Below are 27,794 nucleotides of genomic sequence, written 5' to 3'. Positions count from 1 at the left end.
CCCCCCCCCCCCCCCCCCTACCGTTACGCCCCTGTGCATCTCGTATAATGTCATGTAGGCCCACATCGTTAACTGTGTTAAAGCGTTTATTCCAGTGGTGTCCAAACTTTTTTCGAGGAGGGCCAGATTTGATAATGTGAAAGTGCCTGAGGGCCAGCAGTCCCTGATGACATTATTTTAAACAATAAAATAAGCATGGTTACCTTTGGAGTATTTCCTGGCATACAGAACCATAAGACAAAAGAAAAAAAAAGAAATTCATATTAAACAATACTTGACATTTTGTTTAAGTTTTCTGGCTAACTCAGAAATCATGCTTTTCAAAATATTTTGATCTAATATTAGGCATCAATAAAGCATCAAACACAGATATGATTATTTCATAGATCTATTAAGAAAACCCTTTAATACTGTAATGTGCAGAAACAAGACTGGGAAATACTGTTCTAAATTACCATTTAAACACCTAGAAATACCTGAAACAGTCAAGTTACCAGACATTATAAGTTATTGACTGTAGCTATTAAAAAATAGTGGTAATTAATACAGTCCATGTAAACGCTTAGTCCATATAAATATCAGATACAAATGTGTTTTTAAAAAACTACATTACAAATATAAATCATGTATATAACCATGTGATTGAATAACCTGAATAAACTGTAGAGATGAAACATCACACAGAGTTTCACTTCTTACTGGAGGGGGAGGAGGCGGAGATATGCGGTTTTGATGGACAGCTCTAGCAGCCAATGGAAATACTCGTTACAAAGATTGCGTGATGTCATTCATCTTTTCATCAACATGTAAAAAAAGTGAAAACCGCTACAAGTAGTTTTTCATCGGACAGCGACGATAATTTATTACTTTTTCTGTTTGAACAATTTAAGACAGAAGATGCGGGCCGTATAAAACCTGATCGCGGACCTGCCTGCTTTATACAGTATATTATGTTCCATTTAACAGCAGTGTTTGTAAAGTTCCGTCTACAGTTCATGCGCTTTACATCCTAATTCATTTGAAATACAGTTAATTACCACAGAGACACATATGTATGTGGCACAAACAGCCAAATAAAAATAGTTAGCTTAAATATATATATATTTAAGCTAACTATTTTTATTTGGCTGTTTGTGCCACATACATATGTGTCTCTGTGGTAATTAACTGTATATATATATATATACATACACTACCGGTCAAAAGTTTTAGAACACCCCAATTTTTCCAGTTTTTTATTGAAACTCAAGCAGTTCAAGTCCAGTGAATAGCTTAAAGTGGTACAAAGGTAAGTGCTGAACTGTCAGAGATTTAAAAAAGTGAGGTTACCCTAAACTGAAAAATAATGTACATTTCAGCATTATAAAAAATTTGCCTTTTTCAGGGAACAAAAAATGGGTTAACAACTTAAAGCTATTCTGAAGCAATGGGAACTTCTGCAACAGAGTTGGGAAGAACTTTATAAATAATATTTAATTTCCATTGTAGAAAGAATGCCACGAGTGTGTTCAGCTGTTTTATCTGCCAAAGGTATCTACTTTAATGAATCAAACTTTTATAATACATTTTGGTTTATAAATTAATTCCATGATTTATTTTTTTTAACTTCAGTTGTTTTTTTGTTCTATGTCTTCATTTCAGAGTACTGTACAATAAGACATTAAACTGCATTATAGCATATTAACTCAAATATAATTGGCCCTTAAAATACATTTAACATGATTTCACGTGTCTTGGACTCAATCACAAAAAGGTCATAATTAGAGTCTTAACTATAAGCCCACAGAAAATACAGCAAATAAAAACCGCCTAATAAAGCAAATAACTTTTTTGTTCATTTTGCTGTCCAACACAAACTAGCCAACAAGCAAGAGACAAAACAAGTGATATACAGTAAATAAACAAATAACTAAATATAATATAGTATAATATGTTGTACAGTACACTGACCATATGTTTTGCATCAAAGGGATTAATGATGATGACAAAGTAAAACTTTATATCCTGAATTCTAAATATACAACTGTCCAACTAAGTTGGAAATAGTGAGGGTAGTTCTGATACTGGAGATTAATGTGGCTGTTATAGTACTTATGGTTATTTCACTGGAGGACATGGTTTACTGTTTAAATCACCTGTTTACATTTCCACTGCTTGTGAAAGAATAGCTGAAAAGTTTATTTAGTCTAATAACAGAGGTAGTTGTAACATCTATGATATTTGTTGATAGTTATTGATATTTAAATATCAAACATTAATCACAAGCTTAAGTAATGTGTAATGGGGCAATAAACATTTGCTTACTTATTTATTTTTTTCTGTTTTATTTGTGCATTTTCTCCCAATTTAGTGTAGTCAGTTTGTCTTCCGCTGCTGGGGGATCCCTGATTTGCAGTCGAGGTGGGTATATTGCTGCTCACGCCTCCTCCGATCCTCTGCCAATCAGGGTCCTTACACAGCGTTTGAAGACCCCACCCGCATAGTCCGGTCATCCCGCCCTAGCAGAGACATGTATTATGCCCGCTAGATGGCGCCCAGCCGACCGGTGGCAACGCAGAGTTTCGAACCAAGGAGTTCAGAATCTCGGCACTGGTGTGCTAGCGGAATATCCCGCTGCGCCACCTGGATGCTACTTATTTATTTTACGTTTAAAATACAGTATAACAATTTAACAATATATATTACCGACACAACCCAGCTAACACATGCTAATAAATACAGAAATACAAACTCAATTTTACTGGGTCTCACATTAATGTCTATTAGTTTTGTTTTGTTTTTTCTTCCTGTTTAAGATATGTCACAGTTAGTAAACAATTTTCTAATGCAAATTGATGCACCAACTTCAATGAGACAGATTTTTAGTAGAAGCAGCTGCTGCCTTAATTTTGACAGGTTTAATTGCTCTCTCAGAAGCAAATTGTACAAAATACCTGATGGTTTAAGCACTACCTGGCTTCCATGCCTTGGCACAACTATTCTTTTGAAATTTAAATATATCTTACCATCCTCAAATGGTGACAATCAGAGGAAAAAAAAAAAAATTGTTAGACTAATGTTAGGAACAATCATGAATACGTTTTGTATTGGAAAAACAGGCACAGAATTTTGTTAAAAAAGGATTTCTGTCCAGTCACAATCCATTTGACAATCCTAGAATGCCAAGAGTGTTAGAGTGACAGAGAGTATTTCTTGCCTGGCAAACACTATTATTTTCATTTTGAGCCTGATTGTCAACTCTCATTCAAATCTGCTGTCAGCTGGCAGAGCACAGTGCAAAGCAAGGCAGCTAGCCTCTCTGCATGTGTCCATCTTTGTCTCAATCCATACCTGCACTGCTACCCTAGCAAACGAGACAGAGAGGGTGAGAGGAGGCACCATGTCACCTAGCTCCTTTATCTGGCAGGAAAACTGGTGAGGTGTTGAAAAGAGAGGTCCATAAAAGCCATCACTCATTTTGGCATGACAAGCGCAGACAGCAGTGCCTCCTGCTTCTGATATGCCCCTTGACATATTGTCCACTCTTGTGGCTTGTATTTGTGTCAGAGGGAGGAAGTCCTGCTCTAAAGAATCAATCTCACCTTCATCACAGACATGCCCTCATATGAAAGTTGAGTGGCACTTTTCTCTGCCTATTAAGCAGTCATCACATCATGGTGATGTATCAGAACAAAAAATGCAAAAAGAGAATAATAACCCCTGCAATACACTGTAATATTATGTTGAATAACTGACTAGAGGAATAAAAATGTAGATACCTGGCACAACATGGATCCATTTGCCCAATTACAGGAAAACATAATTGCAAATAAATGCAAAAAGTTATAATGTAAAATTTAACAAAATGTTCACTTTCTTTTCAAATGTTGTCAAGAGTAGATGTGAACAAACAGGTTATTTATGCCTAGTGTACTCACTCACTCACTTTCTTAACCGCTTATCCAATTAGGGTCTATCCAATTAGGGTCTATCCAATCTATCCAAAAATAAAGCTACGTAATAGCAATAATCATAAAATCCAGTTCTGTACCCAGTTTCCTTCAAGCCACATGCCTGATTTATCTTGACTCACGTCACAGGCACATGTACATGCATTAAAGCTTTTCTCTGGGTTAACACCCAGGTAACAACCTGAAACCCACTTTTTCACTAGTAGCACTTTTCCACCGAAAGTGTTTTGAAGAGAACTGACCCACGTTTACACCAGTTTTTGGGAACCAAGCATGCGTCATCAATGGTGGGCATTACAGAATGAAAGTACAGAGTAGTGATGTGATGGAGAAGCATGTAGATTATGTGCAAGCATTTGTGCATCGCTCAACTATTGGTGATTAGAAGACGTAGATGTGTCTGTCGCCGTTGTTGTTTTCTTTAGTTCATTAACGTGAGAAGTGTTTTGCGCTTCGCTCTCACCGCGATCGGAGCAAATAGCCGATAGTCACCAAAGTTACACGACACAAACATCTATTTGTGTAAAATAACCACTGTAAAAGCGACACATATACAGTATATGTGTTTAGCCGTATTAACTTCACGTGTGGTGGTTATACAGCTCTGGGTTCTGAATCAAATTCTCGGGAAAGTCGAAAAAAGCTTAACGTAAAAAAGAAAACGTAACGTGGCTGAATAAAAGTACGACACAGAAACACTAAATTTCTCTCCGTTATTACTGGTTATAAGTGCTCTGTACTGCTCAAATTCATCAGTCGTTGTTTTAGTACAACAAGCCACGTTAAGCTTTATTTTTCACATTAAGCTTTTTTCGTACTGTCCGGTCACTTTTACCACGTCATATCACACGGTTCATCTCTTTGAAAATATCAGCAAATATCAGCAGCAAACTGGCTCAAAATTTAATCAGGTGAACTTTAAAAGATGAAAGTTTAGCACCAAAGCTGTTCAGCAGCTTCTCAAATGAAAGAACCCAAACCTCTACAGTATGACACGCCCACAGATGACGTCACGGTTCGTGCTGAAAAACCAAGTATTCTGTGGTGCCAGATTAGAACGCTAGTTCGCTGTCTGAAACCTCTTTTTTTCATTGGAACACGCAGAACCGGTTCAAAATTAAGTTCCAGAACCGGAACAGAGCCGAATCTGTGTCGGTGGAAAAGGGGTATAGGTACACTAAGTAGATACGTAAAATGTTTACAGATGGATTTACAAAGCACTTCTGTAAGCTGCTCTAAGCATAAGCATATGCTAAATTCTGTACATGTAAATGCAAACATGACCTTTTAAAAAGTGATATTGCAGACCTTATTTTTCTTTTGATATGTGAACCAGACTGTGTCAAAGAACTTAGGTCTGTCCTCTGAATACAATGCCTGTATTTTAGTTTTTTTAGAGAAAGTACAATCTAAATTGTTCATGGTAACTCTGATATTAGCTTTATTTAATGTAATCTTTATGTACAAATAAATAAATAAATAAATAAATAACACTTTACAAAGACAGAAGTGTATGGTGTGTCAAAAAGTTTGGGGGAGTGAAATCCATACAGCTTTATCCCAAATGTTTTTTCCTCAACCAAAGATCTTCAAACACCTTTCAAGAATAATGGATGAGTCTTTTAGTATGTCAACACATGTCTAAAAACCTTTTTGAACATCTAGCTTACTTATAACCACAGCCTCTTTTTTGTACCCTTAACACAGTGTAACCTACAGTACATGTTGACTACGTAGTTTAAAGCAGCAGATCAAGAAAAAAAATGAAATACCATTGCTGCACACTTGTACTTTAAATTGGCCTGTTAAGGATTTTCACATGTCAGACAGGAACAGCCCTGTCCTCAGCATCTTAATATATTTGGCATGCATGTGAGTTTAAGATAAGGCAGGCTTATTTATTTTAGGGAATAAAAAGATGGGAGAGGAATGTGGGGCACATCTCCATGGATTGATCTGCAGGGGAGCATATTCTTTAGGTGTGATAGTGAGAAAAAAATGTAAGAAAGTAGAACACACTTTTAAATTTTTGTGTGGGAGAGACAGAATGACAGATGAAAAAAGGCAGCTGTCAAATTTGATACTCCACTAACCAAAAATATCCAGCCAACAACAGAGCTACTGTCTCTGACTTTGCAAGGTGAAGCAATAAGATAGGTAGATAGGTACCTAATAGATGCCTTTACTTGTCATATATACACTGATCAGCCATAACATTAAAACCACCTCCTTGTTTGTACACTCACAGTTCATTTTATCAGCTCCACTTACAATATAGAAGCCTTTTGTAGTTCTACAATTACTGACTGTAGTCCATCTGTTTCTCTGGTCAGGACCCCCAAAGGACCACGACAGAGTAGGTATTATTTAGGTCGTGGATCATTCTCAGCACTGCACTGACATGGTGGTGGTGCGTTAGTGTGTGTTGTGCTGGTATGAGTGGATCAGACACAGCACTGCTGGACTGAGAATAGTCCACCAACCAAAAATATCCAGCCAACAGCGCCCATAGGCAGCCTCCTGTGACCACTGCTGAAGGTCTAGAAGATGACCAACTCAAACAGCAGCAATAGATAAGTGATCATCTCTGACTTTAGGTAGGAGTGTCTAACAGAGTGGACAGTAAGTGGACACAGGATCTGATCCACTCATACCAGCACAAGACACACTAACACACCACCACCATGACAGTGTCACTGCAGTGCTGAGAATGATCCACCACCTATATAATACCTTTTTGTTTTGTGGTGGTACTGTGGGGGTCCTGACCATTAAAGAACAGGGTGAATGTGGGCTAACAAAGTATGTAGAGTGTACATATACAGGAGTACAGTACAACCAAATTCTTTTTTTTGCATATGCCAGCTTGTCTGGAAGCTGGGGTCAGAGCACAGGGTCAGCCATTGTACGGAGCCCCTGGAGGGTTAAGGGCCTTGCTCAAGGACCCAACAATGGCTGTGTGGCAGAGCTGGGATTCGAACTCTTAACCTTTCAATTGATAGCCCAAAGCTCTACGCACTAGGCTACCTCTGTCCCTAATAGAGTGTGTTAAAGTGTTTGAAACTCCAGCAGCCCTGCTGTGTCTGATACACTAGTACCAATGCAACACACTAACACACCAACACCATGTGAGAGTCACTGCAGTGCTGAGAATTGTCCACCATTAAAATAGTACTTGCTCTTTGGTGGTCCTGTGGGGGTCTAGACCATTAAAGGGCAAAGCAAAGAGGACTAATAAGGTATGCAGAGCAGCAGGTTGACTACAGTCTGTAATTGCATACATAAAAAAAAGCATCTATATGGTAGATGAAGCTGATAAAAGTGTAGAAAGTGTACCTAATAACGTGCACAGTGAGTGTATGTACTGAACTACTTTCAGCTAAGCGCAGGTCTCAGAATTAGGGTTCATGTTGAAAAATTGGCTTTGGTAGGTTTCAGAACTACCTTCGAAAGTTTTGTGTTTATCATTGTGGTTTTGGCTTTTTGTACTAATTTCTGTCTTCTTGTTAAAAACCTGGGAAAAGGGTTTGTGTTGTTTATTACAATTTATAATGTATCTAGTCGTAAGATAAAAATAGAATGACACCTAGAATACTGTGAAACAGACTGGATTGTGTTTTTGGGTTGAAAAATAACCAACAATTTAAATGCAATGCTTCCATACAACTTTTATACAACTAACTGTTTAAGGTTCAATGAAATTAATGTTATTAGTTGTGCACAAAGTTGAATCAGTTTATCTGGACAAGTTTGGTGTAGAGATACGTTTCGTCACTCACCCAGGTTTAGCTGCAATCACAGAGTTGTAAGATGATAAGAGATGTATTCTCAGGGCCTGAGAGTATATCTCTCACCATCTTACAATGCTGTGATTGCAGCTATACCCCAATCGTATGTGAAAGGCACAAGTGGCCATTGTAATTAATGGTCATTGTGAGTTGCATATAGACCTGATCACAGGTTCCATTGTTTTGCAATGGGCTGGTGTCAGTCGTTATGCAAATCAACTGCATATAAGGTTGGGGTATTTACCACCAGCTCAGACTGAAGAAGTCACTTGGATGAGTGACGAAACGTACAACAAACTGATTGTACTGTGTGAATTGGTGTACCTGGATTATTAAGCATGCATCAAGAGATATTAGTTGTGGTTAAAGTAACTATTTAGGTTGAATAAAACGAACTAAGTTGACTTACCACATGCCATCCCAAATATATTTTTAAGTTAAGTCAACAAAGTATATCAGAATCAGAGATTTTACATTGTATATTAAATACAATCGTTTCTAATTGGCATTTTTATGACCAAGAAAGTACTTTCCACATTTTAAAATGTGTGAATGTTTGCATGTACAATATGGCTTTCCTTCTTTCAGCCACACCAATTGCTAGCAGGTGTATAAAATCAATTCCAGCATGCGTGCTCCTGTGCACAAAGCAAGGTCCATAAGGGAATGGAAGACAATTTGGTGCGGTGGTCAATACCTGCACAAGGCTATGACCTTGTGCACTAAACACCTTTTGGATCAACTGGTATGTCAACTCCAAGTCAGGTCTTCTTGTTCAACATCAATGCCTGACCTCAAAAATCTTCTTTGACTGAAAAGGAACAACTTTCCATAGATACATCCCAAAATCTTGTCGAAACCCTTTCTTTTTTTTTATGCATTTTTTTCGCTGCTGATGGATACCCGATTGCATCAGAGAAGAGCACGTCGCTGTACATGTCTCTTCCGACATGTGCACAGCCCTCCTCTTCTCTCCCCTGCATTCTGCACAGGCGTCTCTTCGGCCAATCAGGGACCTTCACAGCATATGAAGATCTCACCCACACATAGTCCGGCCCCCACACTGCAGATACGATGGCCAATTAGTATCTGCTGCAGACACTGCCAATTATGCCCGATAGATGGCGCCCAGGCGGCTGGTGGCAACGGCGAGTTTTGAACTGAGGAGTTCAGCATCTCGGTGCTGGTGTGCTAGCTGAATATCCAGCTGAGCCACCTGGGCACCCCAAAACCCTTACTGGGACAAGGGTCTGTCATTACTGACTAAAATAATTTAATTGATTTCTGCTTAAGTCAATATTAATTTTTAAGTGGGTTCCATGAAAATTAAAGTGAGCTTAGTGTAGCCTCCCAGTTACCAGATCTGAAACCATTAGAGAACATATGTGATGTGGTATAATGGGGGACTCACAACATGAATGTGCAGCTGACAAATCTTTAACAAATACATGATGAAATCATATTAACATTGGTCAACATGATAAGTATATGTTTCAACTTATAAAGCAAAAGAGGGTCCTGCCCAGTATTACTAATAAGTAAAGACATCTGACATGCAAGGACAATTCCACAACTGCAGTGTTCAACACCATAAATCAGTGTTAAAAAGTCAATGATTTAATACCCATTCATTTAAAACAGACACATTATTTTATTAAAATAGAATTATAATTTATTATTATAAAATGTAGCCACAAATCTAACAAAATAAGTCTTTTATAATTCTATAATTTTATAATAAAAGTATGTCCTTTGTTAACTTGTCAGTGCTGCCTTGATAGTATGACAGAGACATTTTCTGTGACTGGAATGAAAACTGAAATGATCTCATCAGCCTTCTCGTTTATCTTTAATGTTACATTTTGTTTATAGACAGAAGCCAGGTTTATAGACACAAACACAATTTAACAGCACTGTTCTGTGAAATAGGAGAATAAATCAAGACCACTCATACGTTTCAGTCAGGTAATGAGAGCTATGATATGGTGTGTTTAGTGCAGCTCTTGCTGATTCTCTCTTGATCTAGGACTAAAGCTTGCCCTCAATTACATTTAACCTAAAGCCATATTTTCAGTCATATTTTTAGTATTTTAGTACTCAAAGAGAGAATTCCTGAATTCTGTTATTTTTCCCTCTTATAGTCTTTTTCAAGGGAAATTATTGGAACATTGAGGGACAAAATCTGAGTTCACTCATTTTCAGTTTCCCTTGATTGTGCTAATGTGTTGCACCTGTTTCTTGTTCTGTGTGTGTGTGTGTACTTAAGCTTGTTTGTCTCCACAGACCAGTGCGAGATATCAGCGCCAAATTGCACCCTGCACTGGGTGTTTGTGTTTACTGATTATTCTTGATATTGACCCCAGCTTTGTATTTTCAACTACATTTGTGAGCCTCGTCTATCGGAAACTGTTTGCAGATTGACCAGCCTTTGCCTGATTGTATTGTTTCTGGATTATTTGCTGTTTGTTTAGAATAAACCTGCACTTGCATCCAAAAATCCCACATGCAAGTCATTATTACATGTGTGCGTTTTTTCACAGTGGTGTGAAAAAGTGATTGGCCCTTTTTTAAACGCCTCTGTTATTGCAAATTAATAACATAATGATTTCAGATTAATTAACAAAGCGTAATAAAAAAAAACACATTTTGCAATTTTATTTTATTATTATTTATTATTATATTGAAAATTAGTGTTTTGCATGGGTATAGACAAATTTAACCCTGTTCATCATGCAGAACTGTGGTAAATTAGACACATTGCTAGTTTTATGGACATAGGTCCTGTCGCAACATCTATATTGGGTTCAGATCAAGACTTTATCTTAACTATTAATATATATTTTTTTTTTTAATGAGAACTTGCTTTTATGTGATGAAATATTTCATTTCAGCTTTAACTCGAAAAGATTCACTTCAAGTCTTCCTAAAAATTCAATGATAAAATTCTCCTTTTAATAATTGTAATTTATATATTTTATTTCCTCAGCCTAATTTCGAAACAAAAAATAGCTTTGACATTTTTACTAACTCTGCCAAAGCTGCTCATTATTGTTAGTGACTTCATTAAAACATACCGCTACATTAATTTTAGGTTAGAAAGGTATTTATGTTTTGTAAAATTTGCAACCAGGTGTAACATCTAGAAATGGTAAATACCAGCACTGGCTCCAAGATGATTATAATGATTATGAACAGGAATAATTAGCATACACAGTCTGCCAGGGAGAAAAATAAAAATAATATAATAATAAAAGTGAATAATGACACTCATGATTTTACTGATTTCATGGTCACTCCCCATGTCCCAGCTTCTCCTTGAGCACACTCCTAGCTGGCCTCTAAGGATGATCTCCACACATTTTAATTAGCACTGACCTTGTTGGAGCTGGATGTTAATGTATAAGAGAGGGAGGAGTGGGTTTGTAATCCCAGCAAGAAGTCTGGGTAAGTGGGCCATGGCTGCTTATAACCTTTACCTGGATTTTTTTTCTTTTTCCTTCACAGCACCACAGAACCACTGGTGGATCTGATTCAACAAAAGATTTACATGATTGCAATTTATATCAGCTGCCGATAGGAGCTCACAGACAGTAAATTCATTAAAATCTCAATAATTTAGGTACTGGACTAGTGATCAGAGGGTTGCTGGTTTAAGCCCCACCACCATGTATCCACTGCTTGTCCCCTGAACAAAGCCCTTAACCCTCAATTGCTAACATTGTATTCTGTCAATTGTAAGCATCTGCTAAATGTCATAAATGTAAAAAGTCAATGTAAATAAAAGAAAATCTTTAGGGTAAAACTGTGGTAATCTTCTTTCCAATAAAATTGAAAATTAAGTTTAAATCTGACGATCGAGAAAAACACGATTTTATTCTGGTAGGCATTCAGGTGGCACAGTGGTCTAATGCACTACCTAACCACTGATGAGATCACAAAACTCAAGTTGTGTTATCGACCTGGCTGCATGTCTGAGGGTGGGGAGGTCAACGAGGTTTCTTGCTGCTGCTGCAACCTAGCTTCTGCTGGTCAGGACCTCTACACAAGCAATGGATGATTCAGTGACATTGGTACTTGGCTCTCCATATGCAAGTCCAACAGCGGTGTAATGTCTGCACTGTGAGCGTTTCACGAGGCGGTAGTAGCAGAGCTGCGTTCATTACTGTAGAATTTTACTATTTATATGGTGTGTGAGTCAAGGATCACACCGGTTTACAAAACAACGTAGTGATGCACTCGTTTAATAAAGAAATAAATACACGGTATATTCACATATTGTCGGGAGCAGAACACTTTATTAACTTCTTCTGTTACGGTTCGGAATAGCGGACAGCTAGAGTCAAGCACGCTATTTCATGCACTATGGAAGCCCCAAAGGGTCAAAACACACTCACTTCGCATAGAAACGTCCATCAAACCATTGTCACAATACAAGCACTTTAAAAACTGGCTTTCCTTCATAACAAAAGAGCCTTTCCATTTTATTTTGGTATTCAGGTTTTACTGTAATGCTTTTAAGTAACTTTTTTTCTTATATTCAAGTTAAGCTGCATCACAGATTTCTGTAAATTTTTAGTGCATCACTGCATTAAACAGATTTTTTTTCTTCAAATGTAAAGTTTAAAGTAAAACTGTAATTATCTCAATCATTTTGATTGATTTTGTAAAAATACAAAACATTAAGCCAATAGCTTGGATGCAGCATTTTTCCCTTCAGCACTGCAGAGCTATTTAGTTGTTAAACATATACATTGGATTAATTTGAATAACTGTAATGTACTTGAAGTGTGCACTGTGTGAACAGTATTATCCAGTTCTTATCTAGACAATATCTACCGGTTTGAGACTCGGTATCGGATCGGGATCAAAATTAATAATCGGGATCGGTATCGGGAACAAAAAAACGTGATCGGGACATCCCTAATATTTACAACTAAATAGTAGGAGTAGCTAATAAACAAAGTAATGATTAAATACAAATAAAATAATAACTGAATTAATTAACTAAATACACATCTTTTTAACCATACAGTATGTTGCACACTGTAATGTTGAACAATGCTACAACGTGCCACCAACAAGCATTTACAACTGGTATGACAGCAGTGTAACAATACAATAGCTGCATTTGAGGCTAGCCATACTTCAGCTATTCATAGTAATAGATAAAACATTAAAGGATCACATTCTAAAGTGGCTAATCAACAGATAATTACTGCAGGAAAATAATAATAATAATAATAATAATAATAATAATAATAATAATAAAAGTAATAATTAATATTAATAATAAGAAGAAGAAGAAGAAGAAGAAGAAGAAGATGAAGAAGAAGAAGAAGAAGAAGAAGAAGAAGAAGATTTTAAGGTTTATGAGAAGTGCCAATTCCGGTCTCTTCTTGCACATGAAAACACAATGTTATGTCATGTCCAACTTATGTAAATTCATTAGTTATTGTATTTTATAAGCAGATAGCTAGTTATTTCAACAGATTTACCAGCTACTGCTGCTGTATATTGTGAGACAACAAAACTGCACTGACTGCAGATGATTTTTCCTGAGTATGTGTTTGAAAGGAAAATCTGGATAATGGAGGTGTTTGAGCTTTGGGCAGAATGCACACATTAATTAGTTTTGTGGATATACTACTAGATATTTAAATGCTGTAAACGGAGCTAGATGGAATTGGTAAGAGCAAGCACTGCACCGATGCTCTTTATCTTTATCTTGTTGATAAAGAGATTTTACATTTCATCACTGATAATGCAGATATAAAATAATTACACCAACATAAAATAATCTGAACTATACCACCAAACAAACTGCAGAATAAAATAAAAATAAAAAATAGCCTGTTCCATAGCCTGTTCCATTATTTAAGCAAGGCTGTTAAATACACCAATCAGCCATAACATTAAAACCACCTTCTTGTTTCTACTTGTTTCTACACACATTGTCCATTTCATCAGCTCCACTTACCATATTGAAGCATTTAGTAGTTCTACAATTACTGACTGTAGTCCATCGGTTTCTCTGCATGCTTTGTTAGCCCCCTTTCATGCTGTTCTTCAATGGTCAGGACCCCCACAGAGCAGGTATTATTTGGGTGGTGGGTCATTCTCAGCACGCCAGTGACACTGACATGGTGGTGGTGTGTTAGTGTGTGTTGTGCTGGTATGAGTGGACAAGACACAGCAGCGCTGATGGAGTTTTTAAACACCTCACTGTCACTGCTGGACTGAGAATAGTCCACCAACCAAAAATATCCAGCCAACAGTGCCCTATAGGCAGCGTCTTGTGACCACTGATGAAGGTCTAAAAGATGACCAACTAAGCAGCAGCAATAGATGAGCGATCGTCTCTGACTTAACATCTACAAGGTGGACCAACTAGGTAGGAGTGTCTAACACAGTGGACAATGAGTGGACATGGTATTTAAAAACTCCAGCAGCGCTGCTGTGTCTGATCCACTCATACCAGCACAACACACACTAACACACCACCACCATGTCATTGTCACTGCAGTGCTGAGAATGATCTACCACCTAAATAATACCTGCTCTGTGGTGGTCCTGTGGGGGTCCTGACCATTAAAGAACAGGGTGAAAGCAGGCTAAAAAGGAATCTAGAAAAATAGATGGACTACAGTCAGTAATTGTAGAACTACAAAGTGCTTCTATATGGTAAGTGAAGCTGATAAAATGGACAGAGTGTAGAGACATGGCTGATCAATGTATATCAAACATTGCTGTTGAAAATTCTGCAGCCTGGCAAAGAATTCTCTAACATATAGTGAGCTCTGTAAGCCTCACAGGAGCATTAAAACCTGAAAATTGCTGTTTACCCTCTAATTTGAACATAGCCGATTTCCCATCAGCTCCCTGAGTCTCCTGTATCACACAACAACCACAAATATGAGATAGTGAAAGGCTAACAGGTGCTTGCTTCAAGATACATACACCAGGATAATGAAATCTTGCAACCTACGAGTAGCAACCCCAACAACGACATTGGAATGAAGCTTAAAGGCAGCTTAACCCACAGAGAAGCCCCCAGCTTGCGGCAGCAAACTGTACATCTTTTACCACACTCATATATATATAGGACTTGCCTATACTGACTCTTAGCCACCTTAAGTTTAAATCTGTGCTAAGTCTGGGCCATGAACAGATACTCATTATGATTGATTAAATCAAGCAGCTGCCTATCTGTCAAACTTAATTGAATGGCAAACATGTAAAAAGAATTGGCTGTCCCTGAAACGACTCTTTCTAAACCGTTCACACTTGAGCATACTCCCATCCATCAGTTCACTTTATCAGTGATTGGCTCTTTCGGCAGAGCACATAATTACTATGTGGTACAACACAGCACATAAATTAGATTAGGTAACCAATTAAGTAACTGAGAAAGTAAATAACCCTCAAGGGGTTCTACTACACAATTTATTCAACAAAATTAGAAAGACATTAGTTTATTGACAGAAGGAATTGCAACAATGCCAGAGATACAAGTCTATTTTCAGTCTATAATTAAATATACAGATACATAACAGATTCTACCTTTTACTTATGTGCCACTATAAACTACTGTGACTTTCTGAAGGTTTTTTCAGAAAAAAGGTTCCCTCATTAACCCAAGAACCCGAGGAACATGGGAGTCTGGTTTCTCTCTAGGTTTCTTCCTTGTAACATTTGGGGAGTTTTTCTTTGCCACTGTTGCCTTAGGATTGAACAGGGCTTAGAGACAATTTGAGACAAAAAAGCTGGGATAGATAGGTAGTAAACATAACACTTCTATAGCTTATCTTTGTGTTACAACAGCTAAATACCACATTGGGGTCCACTCATATCAGTCAAGGACATGGATTTGAGGCTGGAGCTCACTTTTCCTGAACAGTTTAGAATTTAAACACTGCTTGATTTAAATTAGTGATAAGAGTAGAATCACAGATTGGTGTATACAGTATAGCATAAATAAATGGACCCAATGTGCATTGTTTCAACAGTTCGGGCCGATGGTGTACTAGTGCAGTAAGTGATCATTCCTAATCTGTTACAAGCCATTAGAAAACTTGGAAAAGTGTTTTACCTTTGCTGGCATTCTCCACATGTTCCAGCTCATCGGTTAACTTTAGGATCTCTGGATAATTCTCTTCACACTTCTCAGCCAAAAAATGCATCAGTGTTGTGTTCTGGTCTGTTGACTTTGTGTCCCGTAGCTAAAAAAAAAAGTCAGACAAAAATGAGGCCCTGTTTAGTTATTGATTATTTATATTTAAAATATTTATCTAAAAATTATTTTAAAAATATTAATCTATCCATCCATCCATCCATCCATCCATCCATCCATCCATCTATTTAGTACCAGGACATTACTAGCACATACCCTACATTTTGTCTATTACGAGGTGGATTCTATAGTACACCCTGGTGTCATCTCTTCTGTGGGTACACAGAAGATACACACATGCCCAGAGCACCACATGATTGAACACAACAGGATATGTCTGACCAGTCAACCTGCTCTAATATCCAGTGCTGATGCATGCATGCTCATGGTAGGTGCTTTCAATAATGAAGAGGAATTAGAAGGGAGAATACACAAAGACATGCAATCAGGTTCAAAAGAGTTACAAAAAAAACTAGGTCTAAGTGTGTGTGTGTGTTTGCCCTGTGATGGGCTATACAGAAAATGTGATTAAGAAGAAAAAATGGGATAAGATTTCAAACATGCTATGTCAACAGGTTATTGTAATCATGATTTGGTATAAAAGCAGTATCCATGAAAGGCTTAGTCTTTGAGGAGCAAAGATGGGACAGTCTTACTACAAATGTGCCAAAAAACATCTGTTATTGAAGGGGTTGTGTTAGTGTCCTTGGAATAGGTAAGTGTAAAACTGGCCATTCTTAAAAGCTCATTAAATTCTAGTGTGGTACTGCTGTCCAGCCTTCTTAATGATCCAGGATTTCTGTAAATGATATGCATGCACATGGATCCATCCATTATTTTGATATGCAGACAAACACAATATATTAATCCAAATTCATGGTGACACATAATTACTTTTCTAAAGGGGTCTTATAGATCGATAAAGCTTCTAGTCTGGAAAAGCTTTTCTTTCTTTTTTTTAATAAGAAAGCCTCCATGAATAGAAATAAACTGTTCCAGGTAGGATGAATGCCTGTGAACTCTTGAGTAATGGAGCATAGATTGATTAATCCATTAAGAAAACATAATTTAGGTCTGGTTTAACAGACTGTTCTGAGCTGTTTATATATTTATCAGAAAGTTGACTGCATGATTCACAGCCCCATCAACTTTACTGGAGGAACAGTCTAACAAATAATCTGTAAATGGTTATCATAACATTTTTATGTGTTTCAGTATTCATTATATAAATCACTTCCAATGTTTACTTGTGAGATTGACTGTATTTTGGAGCAGGTAATAGACACTTCTTGGATGCTGCTGCCAAAATGACAGAGCAGCTTGGGCCTTAAAGGCCTCAAGACTAATAGAAAAAGAAAACAAATCACTACCAACAACAAAAACAATAAAATCAAGTGATAAATATTGTATATATTTCAGTGACCCTTGTATCTGAGAAGCTGAGTGTATGAAAATAATATTGCTATCGTAATTTTATGTGCATAGACCACAAAAATATGCTTTCTAATTTTCCCTCTGTTTTGGAAAACAATATTAACAACACATTCATGCTCACCCAGTTATTTATTTCTATTTTTTGTGTACAAGAACGTTGTCTTGCCTATTATTATTATGTTGTTCCATCCAGCTGCCTTTTTGCTTACATGAGTAAAAATAGGAATGTATTAAACTCTCTAAATTATCTGTACAGCCGCTTCCCCTCCTCTATCTCCTCTAAGTAAAAGTCTAAGAAAATAATATAAAAGTAATCAAAGATGCTCTGGTGCAGACATTAAACAAGGTTGATAAGGTTGTCTTCCAGCAACAAAGACCTAACACTTTTTTCTTTATTTAAACAGAATCAAGCCAGGCCACCAGGCTTAGCCATAGGAGGTGCACCAATAAGGTGGTTCTAGATTAAGCAGAGCTGAAATATGTGACAAAATAATAACATCATTAAAACTGTGCAACCTGCTGCTGACTAGTTACCCAATTTACATTTTTTTATCTATTACATATAACAAGCTGTGTTATGTGCCTACAAATTCTGTTAAATCCACCAACACTGAAGTAGCCTAAATTAAAATGAATAAAAAGCTAAAGGCTAAAGGTTCTGAGCTAAAGGCACTGCTGGACATCTTCTGATTTCGAAGGGAAGTAAGCATGATGTGTCTTTTATCTGCTGCACTAAGCTTTGAAATCTTTACCTGGGAGAGACCTTGCTGATGAAGCATAACTACTCTTGTTGCTGTGCTCAGTTTTGCCATGGTGTATGACCTGTGACATGAACTGTACTCCACAACCTCACATTTGTGGTTTGGCTGTTCGTAACCCAGTTTTAAGCCTCATACACAGCTGTTTCTGTTTTAGTTAATGACTGCTTTAAGCAACATATGAAAATGATAATAATTATCACATGTATGGTATAATTGGTTAATCATACACCTGACTATAATCATACACCTTCCATACTATGTGCAAGTGTAGAATAATTGATGCTTTTTTGAAGGCAAAGGGGGATCACACCAAATCCTGATTTGATTTAGATTTCACTTTTGTTCATTCACTTTGCAAATAAACTATTAACACCTCTATTTTTAAAAGCAACTTTGCAGCACATGCCTAAACATTTTGCACAGTACTGTATATAATTAAAAAAAATACACACACTAGACTTGCAGTCCAAACTAACTGGTTTAAAATAAAAAATACAGGTTATTCATATCCCAGGTCATTAAACAGTATAACCATCCACTGTCTGGCTGAAATTCTTTGCTCTGAGATAAAATCTATTTTGCACCTTATAACCCTGCAAAAGCTGATATTGCTCCAGTGATGTTGAAATATCTAAGTGCCTATTATTATGCCAGACTTGCAGAGATAATCACTCTGCCCTAACTGCTTCTAAAGTGAATTTTAAATTAAAGTGAATTTGTTCTGACAATCGCATAACTTGTGCAAGAAATTACAAAGTATGATTGGACACCGTAGAAAGCATTTTGGAAGGGTTGTGGAATGATGGCGATCATTTAACGGTCCACAATTGATACAATAAATTGTTCAAAGTGTCAAAATGTACAAACAATTGTAAGACTATATAGCTAAGGAGGGGAAAAAGCATTCAAGGTGGCAGTTAAACAAACAACCACTATTTGCAAGGAAATAATACAATAAAATATAAAATGACCAACAAATTAGTTTTCATAAGCTAATTTATGTACAGTGGTACCTTGTAACTCAACATCCCCTAAAATCAAAATCTTTGAAACACCCTTCGTCAAGAAATGTGTACCCTTTAACTCAACATTTCCCTTAAACTCAACATGTGTGCAACTGCTTTGTTCAGCACTCGCGGTGCGGTAAAACGTCATCTAAGTGTGAATACGAGACGAATCTGCATTTGTGTGTAAAAACCATTAAATCCACTCTGAAAGCTCCACATGTATCTGTGTTTATCTGGATTTTCCTCTTGTTTCACTTTTAAACTTGTGTTATAGCTCCAATTTCTGAGAAATTGTAAAAATCAGCTTTTCAGAGAGAGTCTAAAACGCTTATTGTTTAAAAAAAGCTTAATGTGACTTAATGTATTGAAAGAACGACCTAAAAACACTAAAACTCTCTAAATTATTACTGCTCATAAGTTTTAATTATTAAGATATATAAGATCTACTAATTAAGAAGCATAAGAAAACAAAGAAGTAAAGGTAAAATGCAGGTTTTGTTGTATTTTATATTGATTTTTGACTGTTTTTTAATTGTATTTCAGTGTTTTTATATCATACTTGTGTTATTATCAGTGTTTAAGTGTCAAAAACAACCCCATTATTTTACATAACCCTAAAATATATGCAGTTCCACAGGACCATGGAACGCATTAACAGGTTTTCCATACATCCTTAAGGGAAAAAATACCTTAAAACTCAACGCCACTCCCAGAACCAGTTGACGCTGAGTTTCAAGGTACCACTGTATTTCTGATTTTCTGTTGGTCTTGATATGATAGATGCATTAAACACTTAATACATTAATGAAATGTATTAAAAATCCACATTTTTGTCTCTTTTATTTGGATGTTTATATTAGTCAATACTAATATGAAATGCACACATAAATAAATCAGGTTTTAACTGCATCAATTTGACTGAGCTACACGCATCACCAGTAAACTTTCCCTGAAGATTTTTAAATCAGGAATGTCACTTGAAGCATTGTCTTAGCAACGTTAGGTTCCAAGTCCCTGTACAAACATTTTCATTTTCCATAATAGCATAAAACAACAGCTTTTCTGTTAAATATAGGCAGTTAACACTAACAGTTACATTCTGAAAGAAAATAAATGTCAAAATGGCCAGGAATTAAAGAAAGCAGGTCTGCTATAAGCTAGGAGGTTCTGAAACACATGTGCCACTGTTCACAGCCAAGTTAGCTCTGCATTAGCAAAATCACAGTAATTGCCACACCTCTGCTCCAAAACACAGAACAATTTGAAATTGCTGAACACATGGACAAAGAAAGTTTTATTGTATGGCCACAATGGCCAGCTGAATGTTGAATGCTATAAAAGTTAAATGCTATAAAAAGGCATAGCATTTCAACCAAACAACACTGCACATACTGTTAATTGTTGTGGTAGTAGATTATGCTCTACTAGTTAAAATAGCAGTAAAGGAACAGAATCAGAAAAAAAAATGTTACTTCAATTTTCGATTGATTTTGGATGCAGTTTGGTGTTCCAACAGAACAATGACCCAAAATCTACTTTCAAACTATAAGAAATGGCTAAGTAAGCATTTAGTGTGTCTTTTAAAATAGTTAAAATAAAGTCCTAATCTCTAGCCCTTTGAAAATATGTAAAGTCCATCCCAAAACAACAAATCTGGTGGAAAAGAAGGTACTGTGCTAAGGACATACAGTGGGGGAAATAAGTATTTGATCCCCTGCTGATTTTGTAAGTTTACCCCCTTACAAAGACTTGAACAGTCTATAATTTTTATGGAAGGTTTATTTTAACAGAGAGAGACAGAATATTAACAAAAAATCCAGAAAAAAAACATTAAATAAAAGTTATAAATTAATTTGTATTTAATTAAGGGAAATAAGTATTTGATCCCCTACCAACCAGCAAGAATTCTGACCCCCACAGACCGGTTATGTGCCCATGAGGCACACAAATTAGTCCTGTCCCTGTATAAAAGACTCCTGTCACAGAATCAGTTTCTTCCGTTCAAATCTCTCGACCACCATGGGCAAGACCAAAGAGCTATCAAAGGACGTCAGGGACAAGATTGTAGACCTGCACAAGGCTGGAATGGGCTACAAGACCATCAGCAAGAAGCTTTGTGAGAAAGAGACCACTGTTGGTGCGATAATTCGAAAATGGAAGAAATACAAGATCACAGTCAATCACCCTCACTCTGGAGCTCCATGCAAGATCTCACCTGGTGGGGTAAGAATGATTCTGAGAAAGGTGAGGTCAGTCCAGAATTACACGGGAGGAGCTTGTCAATGATCTCAAGGGAGCTGGGAGCACAGTCACCAAGAAAACCATTAGTAACACACTTTGCCGTAATGGATTGAGATCCTGCAGTGCCCGCAAAGTCCCTTTGCTCAAGAAGGCTCATGTACAGGCCCGTCTGAAGTTTGACAATGAACACCTGAATGATTCAGAGAAAGCTTGGAAGAATGTGATATGGTCAGATGAGACCAAAATTGAGCTCTTTGGCATCAACTCCACTCGCCGTGTTTGGAGGCAAAGAAATGCCCGGTGGGGATGGTGTTCTTGGGGTCATATCCAGCATTTCTCTGCTCCCAGCTCCCTTGAGATCATTGACAAGCTCCTACCGTGTAATTCTGGACTGACCTCACCATTCTCAGAATCATTCTTACCCCACCAGGTAAGATCTTGCATGGAGCTCCAGAGTGAAGGTGATTGACTGTGATCTTGTATTTCTTCCATTTTCGAATTATCGCACCAACAGTGGTCTCTTTCTCACAAAGCTTCTTGCTGATGGTCTTGTAGCCCATTCCAGCCTTGTGCAGGTCTACAATCTTGTCCCTGACGTCCTTTGATAGCTCTTTGGTCTTGCCCATGGTGGTCGAGAGATTTGAACGGAAGAAACTGATTCTGTGACAGGAGTCTTTTATACAGGGACAGGACTAATTTGTGTGCCTCATGGGCACATAACCGGTCTGTGGGGGTCAGAATTCTTGCTGGTTGGTAGGGGATCAAATACTTATTTCCCTTAATTAAATACAAATTAATTTATAACTTTTATTTAATGTTTTTTTTCTGGATTTTTTGTTGATATTCTGTCTCTCTCTTTATTTTAATTATAGACTGTTCAAGTCTTTGTAAGGGGGTAAACTTACAAAATCAGCAGGGGATCAAATACTTATTTCCCCCACTGTATAACAAAATATTCAGTGTACTGTATGTATATTTTGACCCCCGAGAATTTGGTATATTTAACTTATACAAAGGAAATAAATTCAAAGAATTAAATACATTTTTGCAGATATAGAATATTCATATATTTTAAATGATATTTCACAGATAAATTAACAAAACAAATATACAAGGATAAATGCAGCTATTATAAAAATATCTTTTGGCCAATCAATCGATAAATAAATTAAATAAAACCCTGTCAACCAAAGCTCTCCTTCTACCCTAATCTTTATCTTTGTTTTAGACTTCTTATAAAGAAAAATACCTATGTGAAGCGCAATAGGATGACTAGACAGGAGAAAGAAGAATGACGGAAAGAAAGGGGAAATGAGTATGCCAGCCAGGGGGTTCTGTGCCAGTCTGCCAAAGAATTCACTCCAGTGCACTCCACGCCAGTAACTTGTTCCATATTCATTTCCCTCTGTGATTGCACTGCTGCTCAAGTTGCATGCTGAGAGAGCTAATTAGCACAGCCTACCTCAATGTTCCCACCCCAACAATATTCTCTTCCCGTAAAAAAATAAATAAATAAATAAATAAAAAACTCACAACCAAGCTTCCTTACACACACACACACACACACACACATAAACAAACATGCGCACACATTCTATCTTTGTTCACACTTTCATTAGATGAGGATCAATCATCTGCTCACTTTGGGTAATCACAATTTCATTTCATGCATTTTAAATTTGAATTTGTTTATTGTTATACCCCAAACTGTCATTACTGCATGCTAAGGTGCTTTTGTGCAGAGCTGTTTTGTACATGAGATCAGCAGCATAGCAGAGATAATAAAGGGGGGGGAAAAAATCAGCCACCTTGTTTACATTAATGGGGGTGTTACCTATACATTGGAGATACTACCAGAAATGGATAGAGTGATAAGCATTTGCAGCTATTTATTTATTTATATTTTATGTTTAAGGCATAATCTTTAGTTCATAGATACCCGCGTTCCATGGAAAAAAGTGGCTTGAAAAAAGTGTGTATTGGGTTCTTAAGGGGTTATGCATTTTTGGTGCGCAAGAGCTTAGAATTTATGGTCAGCTGGGTTGTTGGGTTGCTGTTTTGATTGTCACATAAAATCCCTCAGTTTGTTGTCTATAGAGGAAGGTGGGAACTGATCCAAGAGATCCATCATGGCTGTGCAATAGAAGTCTTCAATAAGGCATAACATTATGGTTGGCTTTTCTGTATATATATATATACTGCTAGTCACTTCTCAGTGACTGTTTTGTGCTTAGTAAGCCTAAAAAATATCCAGTCTCTATAGCCAGCACAAGCTGCTCCAATGCAAGTGCAAGGTTTCAGATAATTTGCCAATAACTCTCAAGCTAAGCAACATAATGATTCAAAAATAATTAATAAATACTCAACTAGTTGTAGGGCCAAAAAAGCCCACATTTTGTCTAGGAACTAAATTTCATTACAAGAGGGTTGATAAACACCAGTTTTTTATTCTTTATACATCCTATTCATCTTCAGAGGGAAGCAGAGATTCCCATCAAATTAACAGAGCACATTTGCTAGCACAATTAGCATTAGTTATGTTAGCTTCTACTGTAATCTTGTTAAGAACTGAATGATCTAATTTCCCTAACTTATGATGTTCTGCTAATTTTCCAATTAAGGCACTTGCGTATCTTCCCTTAGGCTATATTGTCTTCTGCGCTTTTTCACTAAGCTTCTCCTCCTTCCCCACTGAGCTCTGAGTGTGTAGAGACCTGTTAAATGGAATCTTACTACGTGTAGACAGCCATTGCCAACAGCAATGGAGCCAATTACAATTAGCTTATATGACATGACTGTCTCACTGAGTAGGCATATCTCTAATCTACACTGTCCATAATGTTCTCAACAAAGCATAATAAATGGGTCTTAGCATTCATGGCATAAAGAATATTATGTTTCCATTTGATGCTATTATTCTCAATCTTTGTATGATTCATAATGTCTCAGTTATGTGGTTATCATCAAGCAAATGTGTGAAATTGGCTTTTGTTATTGTGTTACCATGTAAGCATATGTATTTCTTCAGGGACTGTATTCAATTCAAAAAGACTGAAATTGCTTTCAAATTAGACTGCATAGGAGGCTGAAGGGAAAGAACACAAACTGAAAGTAGTCAGTGCTTATTAGAAAAATACACAGAGAATATACACAAAATAATAATAATAAATAACGTGGTATCTAAATATACTACATTGAAAAAGAATTGTGGACACCTGACAATTACATTCATAAATTTGAATACCTGTAACTAGATTTTTTTATATATAGTAAAGGCAGAATTATGCCAGCCCAATGGTGCCCAGCCGATCGGTGGCAACACCGAGCCTCGAACCCGGGAGTTCAGAAACTTGGTGCTAGTGCGTCAGCGGAATATCCCAGAAATTTATTTTTTAAGAAGAAAATGTTATCCATATATAAACATTGCATACGGCTAACCTTATTTTAGGGTCTATAATTTGTTAATAATGATTTTTACCTTCAATTTAATTAAAGTCACAAGTCACACATACTGTATGTTTATAGCACTAAAACTACAGTAAGGTTATTACTTAAAGACTATTTTCTATACACCTTCTAAATGCAATAAGCAGAGGATAAAAGCAACTTTACTCCATGTTTATTTTGGGAAATATCAAAGGATAAATCTTGTAAGTGTAGTCCCCAAAGGCCAGAGGTAAAATCCAGAATTAATAAACATTATATGTAGATTAAAGTCTTCAGCAGCATGGTGTGGCTGAAGAGAAAGTCTTTGCCCACATGACTTTGTTCATTTAATCTGAAGCTGCTACTATTTTGTCCATCTTTTCAGAAAGATTTTAAATCTTCTTCACAACAGTTATTTTTACACAGAGGTAAGAATTTGCAATGTAGTGCCCCTCCTTTTCTATCTCCTCTTATCTCCTCCCTTTTTCTTTTTTGTTTGTTCTTTTTCTAACACACTCTAAGATAATTTGTGATGCTTGAAAAAGCCTCCTTGTGCCTTAGATGATGACAACCAGAAAAAAAGCACAGACTTTCCAAAGATTACAACAGCTTTATATGCAAAAATAGATTTGTATACAGCCTAAGTAAAGGAGTGCCCCTTACCTGATTAATCTATAAATGTAACCACTATTTCCTAGACCATTTTTAGCAACATAAAGGTAAACAAAAGTTAGGAATTATGATAATTGTTTACAGCCTTCTGAACGCCCCATTACATTATAAATGCTTTACAAAATGTTTATACATTTGTCATTTTAATAGATTCCCCAAACATAGAGATACGTTAACATTTACATTAAGACATATAAACTCATGTTGTCTTTTGTTACAGTACAATACTATTTAGATTAGAAAAGGTTAATCAAAATAAAACCAAAATAGAATGAGAACGAATCCAAATGTCAAGTTACTTTTTATAAATTATAATGTAAATTTATTATTATCTGATTATTTGTTTAATCATAATCTAATCTAAAGAAAGGCTAGGACAGTATGAATGAAACAAGTAAAACAAGACAGCATTTATTTGCCTATTGGGGCAGTGCTAGCCTAGAGGGTAGAGCTTTGGGCTATCAACTGAAAGGTTGAAAGTTCAAGTCCAAGCTCTGCCATGCAGCCACTGTTGGCCCCCCTGAGCAAGGTCCTTAACACTGTTTGCTCAAGGGGTGCTGTACAATGGCTGACCCTGTTTTAACTCCAGCTTCCAAAAACAAGCTGGGATATGCAAAAAAAAGAATTTCGTTGTACTGTGCACCTGTATACACTGATCAGCCATAACATTAAAACCACCTCCTTGTTTCTACACTCACTGTCCGTTTTATCAGCTCCACTTACCATACAGAAGCACTTTGTAGTTACTGACTGTAGTCCATCTGTTTCTCTGCATGCTTTGTTAGCCCCCTTTCATGCTGTTCTTCAATGGTCAGGACTCTCCCAGGGCCTTTGCAGATGAGGTATTATTTGGGTGGTGGGTCATTCTCAGCACTGCAGTGGCACTGACATGGTGGTGGTGTGTTAGTGTGTGTTGTGCTGGTATGAGTGGATAAGACACAGCAATGCTGATGGAGTTTTTAAACACCTCACTGTCACTGCTGGACTAAGGATAGTCCAGCAACCAAAAGCATCCAGCCAACAGTGCCCCGTGGGCAGCGTCCTGTGACCACTGATGAAGATCTAGAGAATGACCAACTCAAACAGCAACAATAGATGAGAGATGAGCGACTTTACATCTACAAAGTGGACCAACTAGGAGGGGTGTCTAATAGAGTGGACAGTGAGTGGATTGCTGTGTCTGATCCACTCATACCAGCACAACACACGCTAACACACCACCACTATGCCATTGTAACTGCAGGGTTGAGAATGATCCACCACCAAAATAATACCTGCTCTGTGGTGGACTTGGCCATTAAAAAACAGGGTCAAAGCAGGCTTAAAAAGTATGCAGAGAAACAGATGGACTACAGTCAGTAATTGTAGAACTTCAAAGTGCTTCTATATGGTAAGTGGAGCTGATAAAATGGACAGTGAGTGTAAAACCAAGCAGGTGGTTTTAATGTTATGGCTGATCAGTGTATGTATATATGAAATATTTTGTTTATTTGTTTACAGATAAATAAACAGTTTTCCTATGCATGTTAGAATTTAATGCACTGTTGTTTCAGAAATCAATGGTCACAGGAATTCAGTATTGGTTTTTGGTCTTGCCCTTAGCATACACATACAGTGTATCACAAAAGTGAGTACACCCCTCACATTTCTGCAAATATTTTATTATATCTTTTCATGGGACAACACTATAGAACTAAAACTTGGATATAACTTAGAGTAGTCAGTGTACAACTTGTATAGCAGTGTAGATTTACTGTCTTCTGAAAATAACTCAACACACAGCCATTAATGTCTAAATGGCTGGCAACATAAGTGAGTACACCCCACAGTGAACATGTCCAAATTGTGCCCAAAGTGTCAATATTTTGTGTGACCACCATTATTATCCAGCACTGCCTTAACCCTCCTGGGCATGGAATTCACCAGAGCTGCACAGGTTGCTACTGGTTTCGAAGTTTTCGAAGGGAGGGGATCATGCTCTGTTTCAGAATGTCACAGTACATGTTGGAATTCATGTTTCCCTCAATGAACTGCAGCTCCCCAGTGCCAGCAACACTCATGCAGCCCAAGACCATGATGCTACCACCACCATGCTTGACTGTAGGCAAGATACAGTTGTCTTGGTACTTCTCACCAGGGCGCCGCCACACATGCTGGACACCATCTGAGCCAAACAAGTTTATCTTGGTCTCATCAGACCACAGGGCATTCCAGTAATCCATGTTCTTGGACTGCTTGTCTTCAGCAAACTGTTTGCGGGCTTTCTTGTGCGTCGTCTTCCTTCTGGGATGACGACCATGCAGACCGAGTTGATGCAGTGTGCGGCGTATGGTCTGAGCACTGAC

The 27,794-nt window shown here is 37.2% G+C and overlaps 1 protein-coding gene across 4 annotated transcripts in view; it reads right to left on the bottom strand.

Moving 5' to 3' along the window:
• The window catches only part of diaph2 (diaphanous-related formin 2), a 496,954-nt gene that overhangs the window by 190,804 nt on the left and 278,356 nt on the right, over positions 1-27,794 (bottom strand). For all 4 annotated transcript variants that reach the window (XM_063000538.1, XM_063000542.1, XM_063000539.1 and 1 more), the window contains one exon: positions 15,828-15,957. In XM_063000538.1, coding sequence (XP_062856608.1) covers positions 15,828-15,957 — 130 coding nt within the window. The remainder of the gene's footprint in view (positions 1-15,827; positions 15,958-27,794) is intronic.

This window comes from Trichomycterus rosablanca, chromosome 8 (assembly GCF_030014385.1).
Source record: "Trichomycterus rosablanca isolate fTriRos1 chromosome 8, fTriRos1.hap1, whole genome shotgun sequence".
NCBI lineage: Eukaryota > Metazoa > Chordata > Actinopteri > Siluriformes > Trichomycteridae > Trichomycterus > Trichomycterus rosablanca.
Note: the sequence above shows the minus strand (reverse complement) of the source record. Positions and strands in the feature narration are given on the sequence as shown.